Source organism: Notamacropus eugenii, chromosome 7 (genome assembly GCF_028372415.1).
Source record: "Notamacropus eugenii isolate mMacEug1 chromosome 7, mMacEug1.pri_v2, whole genome shotgun sequence".
In the NCBI taxonomy this organism is placed as follows: domain Eukaryota; kingdom Metazoa; phylum Chordata; class Mammalia; order Diprotodontia; family Macropodidae; genus Notamacropus; species Notamacropus eugenii.
This window is the reverse complement of record NC_092878.1, coordinates 65,827,650-65,842,408: the sequence shown is the minus strand read 5'-3', so window position 1 is coordinate 65,842,408 and position 14,759 is coordinate 65,827,650. Positions and strand designations below refer to the sequence as shown.

Genomic DNA, 14,759 nt, shown 5'->3' with positions numbered 1-14,759 from the left:
TTATTTAGTAGTAGTACTACTTTCATATGTATGTGTGTATATATATATATATATATGTATATATGTATTTTTTTTCCTCACTAGGTCTGTATTTGCAATATTTCCCATTTTGTGGGTCCTGCCTACATTTGAAGTCCCCTAGTACAGAGTGCAGCCTTCAAGAACCCACAGTCACCTCCATGCCATTTCCATGACATCAGACTAGAATTTTAGAGGATGTAGAAATTAAATAATAACAAAAAGCCCCAAAATTTTAACTACAAAAAATAGAGGGAGAGATGTCACAAGGCCCTACATGAATGTCCTAATGATTAATATAAATACTAAAACAATTCAGCTATAGATGCATCTAATACTGGAGGTAGACAAGCCCTCAGAGATGATCTCATTCAACACTATCATTTTACAGATGGGAAAACTGAGATCCAAAGCTGAAGTCACTTGCCCAAATTAGTTGCTATACATGGTCAGAGAACAGATTGGTCTTTTCAGGCTAGGAAGGCATCACAGAGATGAGATCTAGGTTCTTGGAAGAGGTGACCTAGAAAATACCTAGAGAAGAAGGTCTTCCAAGTTGGGTGAATGGTGCGACCAAAAAATTTACCTGAGACAGTGAGTAAACAATTTTGGTTGGAGCATAGGATTCCAAGAGTGGATTAGTAGAAGATAATTTATTCTGTGCCTATTACATACTAAGTGATTAATAAATGCTCTGTCTCTCTATTACTTTTGAAACCCAGCTTAGGTTCCACCTTCCTTGATTGCTCTAATCCATAGTATTTTTTTCTGTTCAGGACTCAAATCCATAAAACCTCAGATCTGAAAGGGAAGTGGGAGGATACTAATTCTATCCATCTCATAAGTGTGAATCTCATCCGCAATATATTTGCATACTACTTGCTTGAAGACTTCCACTGATAAGAAAAATCCACTACTTCCTTAGGGAGTACATTCTATTTCTGAATAGCTCTAGATGTTAGGAAGTAGATTATTTTCTATATTGAACATTCGGTTGTGCCTTAAATCTCATTTTCAGGCTAAACACCCTCTGTTTTTGCAACCTACATATGCATAGAACAGCATTGAGTTTCTTCCCCATCTGGGTCACTTTCTTTGGCACATACTCCTCCAGATTGTCAATATCCTTAACATTTTTAACCCTCCCTTGCCTCAGTTTCCCCATCTGTAAAAAGGGAATAATAGTAGCACACACACCCCTTTTCTAAGATTTTTGAGAAGATAAAATGAGATCTTATTTGTAAATAACTTCGCAAACTTCAAAGTACTATATTAGTGTGAGTTATTATTGTCACTATTATAACATGTGACACCAAAAATTGGTCATCATGTTCCACATATATTCCAACCAGGGGAGTATAAATCATCTCTCTTGTTCTGGAAATTCTTGTTCTATTGATACTCACATGGATATCATGAGAGATTTTGTCAAATGCCTCACTGAAACCTAGGTATAAAATGCTTGAAATAATTCCTTAATGTACTCCTCTAGTTACCCTCTCAAGAAATAAAATGAAGGTCTGACCTTAATGAACTAATTCTAGCTTGTAGTCAGTACTGTTTCCCTTGCTCAGTGCCCACAAGCCATAACTTTAGCAAGACATTCTAAAATTTTGGCAGACTCAGTGATCAGCTCATAAGCCTATAGTTCAAGGAATCTTTTTATTCCACTCTTTTGAAAATTGGAATTTTTCCTGGTTCCAGTCCTCTTGCGGTTCCACCTAAGATTACAAAAAGTGGTTCATATTTGTAAGTTCTTTCAACATCCTGGAATAAAATTCAACCAGGATAAGTAACTCAGATTCATCAAGGACAGCTACATGATTTCTTACCATCTCTCCTCTTAAACTGAATTTATTTTTTAAATTTTTTAAATTAAATTTTATTTTCAGTTCTGCATCCTCTCCCTCCCTCTTCCTTCTCCCCTCATCAATTGAGAATGAAAGAAAAACAAAATTTATTACAAGGATTTCTTTGGATTTCAGTTTCCTGCTAATCATTTTTATTTTGTTGTTCTTAAGATGATCATCTTTGGTAGACAAAACCGCAATAAAATATGAGCTAAGAATTTCTGCTTTCTGTCTGTCATCATCATTTCCTTCTCCTGGTCTCTCTGGCTTCCTTCAAGTCCCAGCTAAAATTTCACCTTCAACAGGATGCTTTTCCCAATTTTCCTTAATTTTAATTTCTTCCTTTTATTGATTATTGTCAGTTTATCCTGTATCTAGCTTGTGGTCTAGACATGTGGTCTGCTCTTTGGGTTGCAGACTTTTTGAGAGCAGCGAATACCTTTCATCTTTCTTGGTATTCTCAGACATTGGCACAGCGTCTGGAATAAGGCAGGCTTGTAATAAATGTTTGTTGATGGACTGGTGATCCTAAGCACCAGTTCTAGCTAAAGAAACATTAAAAAAAAGTCTATTTTGAATTTTAATCCCCTGATGCTGTTATTACAAGTCCATGACTCTCTTTTGTATTCATTTATAGTTACCTGCCTTTGCTTTTATATTCTAAACAGTTTTGGAGGTTTTTTTGGCAGTAGATATATGATTTCATTGGTGTAGGGAACTTCCAGTGAGGAAACAATAGTAATCATAACTCATTCTTTAGTCTTAAGGAGAAGCAAACAAAGTGAGAGGTTAAGTGATTTGCCAATGGTTTCACTACCTGTATGTATCAGATGTAGTTCTTGGACCCAGGTTTTCTTGACTTTAAGACTTGGTGTCTGTTCACATATTCATATTTATTGGAAAATCTCATCAATGAGCCCCTTATGTAGCTATATCAATCTCTTTAGAAGTATCCTTAGCATCTTATCTATTATCAGATTTCATTCTTGAGAGCCTCCCTATCCTTGAGTGGATTTCTCTTATAGAGCTCAACTTCAAACTACAGTTTATCAGAATTCTTCATATCCATTCTTTTGTCAGATAAAGGTATTATTTCCAGCATTCTTCTCTTTATCTTATCATAGAAGCATAGGATTTGTAACTGGAAGAAACCTTAGAGATAATTTAGTTTAATATCTTTGTTTTATACTCGAGGGAAATTATGCTCAAAATCAATGATTTAGAACTGGATTGGACCTTAGAGCAGCAATTCTTAACCTTTTCTGTGTCATGGATCACTTTGAGAGTCTCATGAACCCTTCTCAGAAGGTTTTAAAATGTTTAAAATAAAAGGCATAGTATTACAAAGGAAATCAATTATATTAAAACACAATTATCAAAATGCAAGAAAAACAAATTCACAAACCCCAGATTAAGGACCTCTGACTGATAGAATTTTTAGTGCAATCTCTTCATTTCACAGATCAATAATCTGAGACCTACAGAAGCTAAGAGACTTGTCGAAGGTCAACACAAGGTGAATGACAAAGCCAGGATTCAAACTCAAGCTCTCTGACTTCAGATCTATAGCTCTTTCCACTGTACTATGCATGCGAAGTGATTTGACCAAATTCATTTAGGTAATAAATTGCAGAAACTCGGTCCTCTGACTCTGAATCCTTGATTTTTAAGATGGTACAGTCAATTCCTTCCAAAGTTCCCATTATTTTCAACAACTTCAACAACTAATTGCTCGTTAATGGTCAGAATCAAGTCAAGAATAGCCGCTCTCCCCCTCCACCATTTTGTCTTGTATTGTCTGAAAGATGATGTTATCAGGAGACAATTGAAAATTTTACATTTTCTTATTTTAGTGGAGACTTCTAACAGAAGTCTGGATAATTAAAGTACTCCGTGACTGCTTTATGCAACCTCTGTACCAATTACTCAACAGTATTTATTAAGTGCTTACTATGTGCCAGGCACTAGTACAAGCTTCAAAATATGCATTAGGAACCAGTCATTTATTGTTCTGGCCAGTATACAGTGTTTCCAATCATGATATCAATTCCATTTCTTCTTCAGTTGATTCCTATCCAAATGAACTATACCATCTTTAGGCCACTAGGAGGCACAGTGGATAGAGTACTGACCTGGAGTCAGGAAGACTCCTCTTACTGAGTTCAAATCTGGCCTCAGACACTCACTAGTTGTGTGACACTGGGCAAATTTACACTTAACTCCATTTGCCTCAGTTTCTCATCTGTAAAGTGTGCTGGAGAAGGAAATGGTAAACCACTCCAATATCTTTGCCAAAGTGGATTCTGAATAATGGTGCACCACAATCCCATTTCTCTAATCTATTACTTTTAAACAAGGTATACCCTTCCATGGAAGACTAGGGGTCAATGCTAACTGTCAGGCCATATTACCTTCCAGCACAAAGATTTCTCTTTATTACCAGTACTTATAAATTATTTCATAGATTCTGGAGGTGACAAGCATCATGTCTGCCCCTCTTCCAAGACAGCCTTAAATGAATTACAGGGCACCTCTACTGCTCTTTTTTTCCTAGGTCATACCTGTTATCCTCTATGATGGTGGTTCCCATTTAATGGTGTGTGAACTCCTTGAGGGTTTGTTTCATAGGATTCACACTAAATTCTTTAATAGCATCTTAAAATAATAATTAATTAAGGACTGTTATGAGCAGCATTTTCAATTACCCTGGCGGTTCACAACACATTTTGTTGCTGTTGAAAGGAGATCATGGAACAACAAATACCTCTGCTCCATAGTATGGGAGTTTAGAAGCTTTGTTAAAAAAATATCAAACAATAATTTTACATGGGTGGTTCTCTGTCACCCACCATTTTCATTGTAAAATTCTCTCAAGAAGATCCATAAATCTCTTTGCAAAAATAGTTTTCTTGAACTGCCATAGCAGAGCTAAATTTGGATTTGGAGTCAGAGGACCTGGATTCAAACCTTGGCTCTACTATTCACCACCTGTATGAATTAAGGGAGGTCACTTATCTTGCTTAATGAGTAATTTAGAACCTTGGTTACCTTATCTATAAAATGAGAGCACTGGACTAGCTGACCTCTCAGGTCCATTCCCATTCAAAATCTATGACCTTGTGATTTGCACGTTACAGATGTACTTTATGCTTGTCCAAAAGTTATTCCTAGAAATGTAGCATAATGTAATAGGTAGAGAGCCAACCTCAGAATCAAAAAAACTCTGAGTTCAAATCCTCCTTATGACACATACTGGCTATGTGGTACTGGTAAAGTTAATAAAAATCTCAGTGCCCTAGGCAAGTCTCTAAGACTATATGAGCTACAGAGCAGTTGCTGATCTATATTGGTAGATGGAATTTTCTCACCCTGGAACTTTATATGTCAGTGAAGTCACAGATGTAGACTAAAAACAAATAAATAAAAGCCATTTCTGCATCATAAGATATTGTCCAGAAAGTCAAATCCTTTTTTCTTCAACTTCTTCATCAGCTCTCCAGCTCCTATATCCTCCTGTTTCTTCTAAACTCCTTGCCTTCTATCAGTAGCCACGAGGAAGACACCACTCATGCCCCTAAGAGCTTTAGTTTCTTGGCCAGAACTTCATTATCTTGGCCAGATTATTCCCATGTTTCTTTCTGTCAATTTCATTTGTTCCTACAGGAGCGAGAGCATCATAGATTGAGAGCTGTAAGGGACCTTAGAGGTCATGTGGTCCAACTACTTCATTTTATAGATGGAGAAATTGAGATCTGGAGTGGTTAAATAACTTGTTCAAAGTCACAGTTAGTAAGCAGCACAGTTAGAATTAAAGACCTATTCCTCCCACTGCAAATTTGGTGTGTGCTTTCCACTGTATTGTGCTGTTTTTAATTGCCTTTAAGCTATGAGTAACTCAGTTTTGAACATTTGTTCATCTTTCTGAAGAGAAACTATGAATCATGCTTCCATTTAGATGTAATTTCTTTGTCTTCTGTATTTATTTATAATGAGAATATATATGTATATGTGTATATATATGTACATATATATATACATACATACATACATATATGGTTCAGATAATTCACTAATGAACCAGCTGGTTGTTGGTCTGATCTCAGTTTTAGAGAAACAACACAATTGAAATTTATGGACAATTAAAGAATTAAACAGGTCTTAGCAGCCTTGATTCTTTTTTGTACTACTCAACTTCTGTGGAATTGATGTAGGATGCAAAGGTCTGACGACTTTGCACCTTCATGTGCTTTATGGGTGACTGCTGTAGTTCAGTCATTCAATCATGCTGACTCTTTGTGGCCCTGTGGACAATATCACACCAGTATTGTCCATAAGGTTTTCTTTCTAAAAAAATTTTTTTAAGTAAATATTTAAACAAATATACAATAAGAAAAAAAGAAACATTATAAACAAATACAAAATAAGAAAAGAAAAAAAGCATTGTGATATGCACAGCAGAACGTAAGAGAGGATTCAAAATATAAAGCAATAAATTTCTATTTCCAGAAAACCTAAATAATAAATACTACCCATTATGTTGAGAGCTGTCCATCTTTGCTTCCTTGTCACTCTGCTGTGGGCTTTTTACTTTGTTCTTTTTCTCCCTTTCTGCCCCCTCCCAGAAGGCTACAATTAAACACAGACATATTTGTGTGTATGTATACATATGTATATATATCTATATACACATATGTTAACACATATACACAAAAATACATACATACACTCATACACGTGTACCTTTATATACACATTCATATACTTAGATATCTATAATTATAATCATATATAGACAAATATATTCACATGCATCTATGTAAAACTGTACTATACTGTTTGTCCTCTGTTTCTCTCAGGATGGCTAATGTCTTCCTTCATAAATCCAAGTCTTTCCATATTTTTCCAAGTCTACCAATTCATCATTTCCTACACCACAGCAATATTCCAGCCTTATCACTGTCTAGTTATCTTAAATAGTCCAAAACATTATTGATGAATCTGGCTGACACAGTATAGTTTCACTATTTTTCTATTTTGATTAAATCTATTTTAGCCTTAACTTTGTCCTAAATCATGATTACCACCTCCGCTCCTTTTTCCCTAATAAATTATAACCTTGATATTTATTTTATATTTGTGCATTTCTCTTATTTCTTATCTCTCCTGACTCCTCTATTTTACTTTTACCCACTACCTTGCCCTCTGATTACTTAACCTACTGCCTCCCTCCCCAAGGAGCCCTACTTTATCCTTCCATTCCTCATAATCTAAATATCCCTCTATACTCCCCTTATCCTATTCCCTCATCCTCCCCTCTAGAGATCCCTCCCTTAATTCTTTCCTTGGTCCTTATCTGCTTTTATTTCTTTCTGAATTTAAGACTTTTATACATACACATATACACACCCACTATACATACATATGTGTATATATATATATACATATACACATATTATATATATATATATACACACATATTTTATATATATATATATATATACATATATATATGTAATATCCCTTTTGAACCCATGCCTGATGAAAGTAGGTTTCCAGAACTACCACCCTTCCTCCTCTAACAAATTCCTAATAACTGTTATGGAAGTGTTTTGCATAACTACACATGTATAACCTATATTGAATTGCTTGCTTTCTCAGTGCAGATGGGTGGGGAGGGAGGAAGGGAGAGTAGTAGGAACTCAAAGTTTTAGAAATGAATGTTAAAAATAGTTTTTACATGCAACTGGGAAATAAGATATACAGGCAATGGGATATAGACATCTATCTTGCCCTATAAGAAAATAGAGGGGATGGGGATAAGAGAAGGGAGGACAGATTGAGGGAAGTAGTGATCACAATGCATGCTATCTTGAGGTGGGAGAGATGGGGAGAAAATTTGGAATTCAAAATCTTTTGGAAGTGTCTGTTTAAAACTATAAATAAATAAACAAATTAAAAAAATAAACTAGCCAATTAATAATAGTCTTAGATATACATTTTTTATTTCCTTGTATAAAAGATAGACACTGTCATTACTGAGTCCCTTATAATTAGTCTTTGATATGTACCTTGTGTTTCTTTTGGATCTTATATGGCAAATCTTCTATTAAGTTCAGTTTCTTTTTTGACAAAATCCTGAAAGTCTGACAATTAATTAACTGTCCATTTTTTTTCCCCATTTGGGTTTATGCTTAGCTTTTCTGGGATATATATATATACACATATATATATATATATAAAATTTTTTTTTTTACTGGAATCCCAGTTCTTTTGCTCTTTAATATATAGTGTTTTAAGACCTGTGAATTTTTAATGTCACTTCTGATAGATCTTGTGAGATTCTAATTGTGGCACTGTCATATTTAAATTTTTTTTCTTGTTGCTCATAATATTTTATCCTTGAGCTGGGAGTTTCAGAATCTAATTATGACATTCCTTTGGATTTTCCTCATAGGATCTCATTCAGGTGGTGATCAGTGGATTTTTTTCTATTTCTACTTTCCCTTCTTGGTCTAATGCTTCAGGAGAGTTTCTTTAATTATTTCTTGTATTATTGTATCAAGATTTTTTTTTTTGAATCAAGTAGTAGAGTTATTCTTATGTTTTCTTTTCATCAGTTTTCTAGATCAGTTGTTTTTCTTACGAGATGCTTCTCATTCTCTTATATTTTTTCATTCTTTATATTTTGTTTCATTATTTCTTGGTCTTTCATAACTTCACTGGCTTCCCCTTGCCCAATTCTAATTTTCAAGGAGTGATTTTTTTTTTTTACCCTTAAGATTCTGAATCTTCTTTTCTAATTGGTTGACTTTCTTTTCATAATCTTGTTTTTCCTGGGTTGTTTTTTTTTTAAAGTTTTTCCTCAATCTCTCTCATTTGAATTTTAAAGTCTTTTAAAAGTTTTTCTACGATTCTTTTTGGGCAGGTGACCATTTGGTCATTACTATTTGGGGTAGGAGAGGGTATCTTTGCTTCAGTATCCTCCTATGAAGATGAACCCTAGTCTTCTCTATCCCCATAGTAACTCTCTATGGTTGGATTCTTTCTCCTTTGCCTGCTAGATTTTTTTATTTGTAGCAGCTTTCTCTTTGTAATCACCTTTAGACCTGGGTTATTAGGGATGGTGCCTCTAGCCTCAGATTCTCCTTCAGTTTTCCTCTCTGGCCTGGAACAGAAAACAAGACCTCCAGTCTTCTGTAAGGGGCCACAGCCAGCAGGGACCCCACCCTCCTGCACTTACCAGGTTTATGCTGGTTCCTTCTCACCCAGGGTTGTGTCTGTGCAGCACAGCTGGGACTGGCATTCCATGTAGCAGAGGTTCCCTCAATCTTCCCCAGTTCACATACTCAACTCCCTTCACTGCCTGGGAAGTAAAAGTTCCTAGGGCTCAGGCAGAAGCTGCCTCTCAACTCAGCTAACACCAGGGCTCCTCTTGTTGTTCAAGTGGAACTAGCCTGGAAATGTTTATTCTTCACAGGGACCAAACCTTGTCCCAGGATTTTTCTTCGGATCTTCTCTGATTATTCCCAGGAAAATCACTGTTCTGTCCCTACTCATTTCTTTTTACTGCTCTATGTTGACCCTGATCTCATTTGTGGGGTAAATGTGAAGAGTTGAAATTTTCTGACCTACTCCATCATCTTTCCAGAATCCTCTTGTCCATGGGGTTTTCATGGCAAAGGTATTGGAGTGGTTTACGCTTTCCTGCTCCAGTGGATTAAGGCAAATAGAAGCTGTGACTTGCTCAGGGTCACAGAGCTAGTAAATGTCCAAGGCTGGATTTGAACTCAGATCTTCCTGACTTCAGGCTGAGAACTCTATCAAGTGAGCCACTTAGCCACCTCTAAAGCCATTGCTAAAGAATCCATCACCTAGTAGCCAACCTGGTGGTGGTGACTGAGTCTTTATCTACAGGTAGTTCTACTAAAACTTGACAGATGCAAACCTAAAAAACATGGCTCTGATCAAAATTGTGTAATTAAAAACTGCAGGGCTTGTAAGAAAAATGACATTGGGGTACATTCAAAAACTATCAATGACACATAAAAAAAGACAGAGGCATCTAACAAAAGTGGCACCAACTGTTTAGGAGTGGTTAAGAAATACATAAATGCTATAACAAACAGTAGAGGTGTTGTAATGGTAACTATGAGAGTTTAAAGATCTTCCCCAACCATTAATGGGCCTGCCCATTAAGGAAAGCTTGATTAGGGGAGGCCCATACCTTTTGTTAATTTTCTAATGAGGCAATAATTCTCAAGGGTTATGACGCCTGGCTCAGAAAAATGTATAAATACTCTGAAGTGAGGTTTTACTCTGGTTTATTTTTGGAAGAAGGTTTGTGTTCCAGATGAGACTCTGGGATGCCACTAAGCAGCCCCCTGGCTTTGAAAACCCAGATGTTGGTGCTTCTCTCTCTGCTAATTAAGTATGTATGGTCAGACAGTTATCAGTCTATTGATTTGTGATGTATGTATTGCTTACTGTCAGACAGTTGGAAGCTGTGTCCATTGATTTTTCTCTATTTTTCTCTGAAGTTCAGGATACTGACTTTTTCCCCTGAACTAAGTGAATGATTATATGTGCTTGATTAAAGTGATTGTTGATCCCCTTAAAAGCTGCCTTTCCTTTTAGAAAAGCAGATCAAAGAACCTATGATGGCAGGCCTTCCTGTGTATGTTGGGGTGCTTGCTTTTACAGGTGTTTGTAGCCTATGCTTGGCCTATGCTGGCAAGAAGACAGCCTCAAGTGGGCTGCAACTTCAGGAAGGTAAGTCCAGGGGCTGTGGACTTGGCATAAGATTGGATGGGTTGGAGGGATTGAATTGCATGGATATGGAACAGTTCTCTCCTCTCACAGCTTCTACTATACCAGAAGATATACAATAAATATGACACTTTAACTTGAAAAAGATCTGAAGTTTGCTTTTGGAAGTAGACTAAGGGTTGGTTGCTGCTTGTGAGTTATTGTGAAGTGAAGGAAGGAAAGTTATCTGAAATCAGATGAAAAGTTGTAATAGTGGAAGTGGACAGGAGTGACTCATTCTCATTTTCTCTCATAGAGAAATAAATAAGCAAACTTGAAATTTCCCTTATAATCAAATTATTCCCCAACATATCAATCAAGATGGAACAAATTTGCTTTTTTAAAACAAGTGTAACAGCAAAACTGACCATATTGTGTTAGGCTGGTCCTTAGATAGCAAAGAATCTGTTTCTGTTGTTGTTCGGTCTGACTTTGTGTGACCCCGTTTGATGTTTTCTTGGTAAAGATACTAGAGTGATTTGCCATTTCTTTCTCCAGCTCACTTTACAGATGAGAAAACTGAGGCAAACAGAGTTAAGTGACTTGCCCAGGGTCACATAGCTAGTAAGTATCTGAGGCCAGATCTGAACTCAGCTCTTCCTGATTCCAGGTCTGATCCTCTCTCCACCGTGCTACCTAGTTGCCTGGAGAATCTGTTACTGAACTTGAATTCATCCTTCAAGTTTTGTAACTTTTGCAAGAGCTTGTACTCCACTGGTATATCCCTAGAGGATTCAAGGTCACCTCTATACTTTGACATTCAAGTATTACTTTTTGGGAGGAAGTTAATTCCTGATAATTAAAATTAACTTTGCTCCAAGAAGTAAAAAACATTCCTTTAGATAATAAAACACCTCCAGTATTATAAAACTAGGTGTCATAGAAATCTTTAAAGGTCTGTGGTACTTCTCAAGACAAGGAAATTTTCACTGCCATGTGCATTCTTTTTGTGACAAAAAAAAATAGTTGAAACTTGAAATGCAACCATCTCTAAACCCAATATCATTACATCTAAAATATAACCACCTCAAAAACCTTATAACATTGAAGTTGAAATGCAGTCTCCTCTAAATCCTATAAGCTGATAATCATGTTTTGCCCTCCACTCCCATGTCACTTCAGCAATAAAGAATGGGATATGGAATAATTTAGATAAAGAAAAGTCTGTGTGACCCTAGACAAGTCACCTCAAATTCTCAGTGCTCTAGACAATTTTTATGAATGGAAGTTGAATTGATAGAAGGAATTTCCTCCTCTGGGAGTCCCTATCCTTATCCCCATTACAATGTACCCAAAAGTTGTCTAGCCTCTTCCTGATTATCCTCATTGAGGGGAGGAGTTAACTCACTGCTTCCCAAGGAATCCATTCTACTTTTAGATATCTTTAATTATGAGAAAATTTTCCTTACTATCAAACCTAAATTTATCTTTTACTGGATTTACCCATTGTTCTTGGTCCTTTCTTCTAGGGCCAAATAGAATATGTATAATGTCTTTTCAACATGTTAGTCTTCAGATGATTGAAGATGGCTACCATGTCCCCTCTGTTTCTTTCCTGCTCCAAGCTAAACAGCCACAGTTATTTTAACCAATTTTCTTAGACTCCTGGTAAGTTTCCTCCAGATGCCCTCCAGCTTATCAAAGTCCTTCCTAAACCAGAGCATCCATAACTGACCACAAAAAGCTAGACATCATTTGATCAGGGCAGAGTACAAAGGCACCTTCTGATCAAATTTGCTTTTTTTTTTTGGCTACCACACACTAAAGACTCCTGTTGCTCTAACTGTCCAGTAACCTTGCCCCCCACCCTAAACCTTCTCAGACAACATGTTGTCTAACCTTGTCTCCCCCATCTAGTATTTATGAAGCTGATTTTTTGAAAGATGTGTAAGGTTTTACATTTATCCCTACTAAATTTCACTTAATATTGTGAGGTAGTTGACAAAAATATTATATCATATCACACAAAAGAAACCTGAGGTTTAGAAAGAGTAAGTGGCTTGCCCATGATCTAAAATGTTATTAAGCCTAAGTACCTGGATTTAGACTCAAGTTTTCTAACTCTACGTCTTTCCTCCATACCATCTGCCTCATTTCCAGTATTTAGATAACAGCATAAAAGTAATATAAATTATCTCTTTATACATGTATCCTCGATCCCTGCCTAAAAACTAACCTCCAAAAAGGCAAGGAATAGGGCTTATACTTCTTTTTATTCTTATTCCTGAGCATAGGGCATTGTAGTTCATGATGATTGTTCACAACAGTGATGGACAATGATGCAGAGGCACCTAACAATGGATGGAGCACTGTCCCTGGAGTCAGAATGGTCTGAGTTCAAATATAGCCTGAGATACTTACTAGTTGTGTGATCCTGGAAAAGTCACTTGAACTCTGTTTCAGTTTATCCACTCTAAAATGGGGATAATAATAGCACCCATCTCCCAGGATCTTTGTGAAAATTGAACAAGATAATATTTGTAAAGTGCTCAGCATGGAGTCTGGCACATAGTAGGTACTTAATAAATGCATGGTCCCTTCCTTTCTCTTGAATCCACTTGGCTGTAGTGGCTTGATCAGGTACTACAGCAGGAAAGAAACTTTCAATCTTAACTCTCTGGGACAGAGTTTCTCCAAGGAAGTTAACTCATCTGAAAAAACAATGCTCCTGGGAAGCTAGGTGGCACAGTGGATAGAGCATTGGGCTTAGAACCAGAAAGACCATCTTCCTGAGTTCAAATCCATCCTCAGACACTTACTAGCTGTGTAACCCTAGGAAAGTCACTTAACCTTGTTTGTCTTAGTTTTTCATCTATAAAATGGATTGGAGAAAGAAATGGCAAAGCACCCCACTATCTTCCAAGAAATTCCCCAAAAATGGGGTCATGAAGAGTCAGACATGACTCAAGTGACTCAAAAACACAGTAAACACATTGAAGCACAAACAATAGTTCAATATATAACATAGAATAGCAGTAATTTATCATTTAATATACAAAAAAATGTAGAAGAAAGAAACAATGCTCCTTATCACTACCATCAATACTCTTCAGCATTTTGAACCAGGTTATGTTTCTTTTGTTCTACTTACAGCAGGGTAGGTCCACTGTATACTCCCAAAAAAGCATCTTCATCAATCACAGTCAGATATTTGTTCTTATTTAAGTAACTAAGGACAAAAAAATAACAGAGATGTGTCTCAATACAGAGATTATATAACTGCACCAAAAATACAGCATAGTACTTGATATAAAATATTCTCTTTACTGATGGATGCTAAAGGCTTTTTATCTTTCCATAGCAGGACCCATAGTACTTTATCTTTTGAAAAACCTACATACGTTTGAGGAGAAAAGAATGAAGAAGCAATTTATCCAGCAAATAAGTAGTTAGGAGATCTGACAGCCATGGGTAACACAGATTTAGCAGGCAAGCTCACTTGAAAAACATTAGAGAAGATGGGCCTCCTTTTCTTGATCTTCAGGTGGACTAGATGACCTCTTGTTTCTCTTCAGGGTCTAAATTTATTATCTCTGATGATGGAACATTACTACCACATAACAATCCCAAAGAGATAAAAGCAGTTAAAGAGAAAATGTTCTTGCAGAGATACTGGCTTGAAATACTGCCTACTTAGATCATCCTGAGAGACTTAGTAAGTGAAACTGAAAGGGGAAAAACAAATAGACAAATGAAATTAAATAAATCTGCCAGCATTTTTCTGTAGTGATCTTTCTTCTCAGCAACAATAGTGGAACCACTGCATTGAGATTTTGCCACCTTGCTACCCAATGTCCTAGGTGAGAAAGTAGGAATAACCTTAAAATGGAGAATTGGCCAAATGGGAAAGGAGGTAGAAAAATTCACTGAGGAGAACAACTCCTTTAAAAGGGGAATTAGCCAAATGGAATAGGAGGTACAAAAGCTCACTGAAGAAAATAATTCCTTAAAAATCAGAATTGGGCAAGTGGAAGCTGATGATTCCATGAGACATCAAAAATCAATCAAACAACACTAAAAGCAGAAAACAAGAAGAAAATGTAAAATACCTCAATGGAAAAACAAATGACCTGGAAAATAGATCCA

General features: G+C 36.3%; 1 protein-coding gene across 2 annotated transcripts in view; it reads right to left on the bottom strand.

Annotated features, from left to right (window-relative positions):
- The window catches only part of TSHR (thyroid stimulating hormone receptor), a 171,819-nt gene that overhangs the window by 22,724 nt on the left and 134,336 nt on the right, over nucleotides 1–14,759 (bottom strand). For both annotated transcript variants that reach the window (XM_072625602.1, XM_072625603.1), the window contains one exon: nucleotides 13,765–13,842. In XM_072625602.1, coding sequence (XP_072481703.1) covers nucleotides 13,765–13,842 — 78 coding nt within the window. The remainder of the gene's footprint in view (nucleotides 1–13,764; nucleotides 13,843–14,759) is intronic.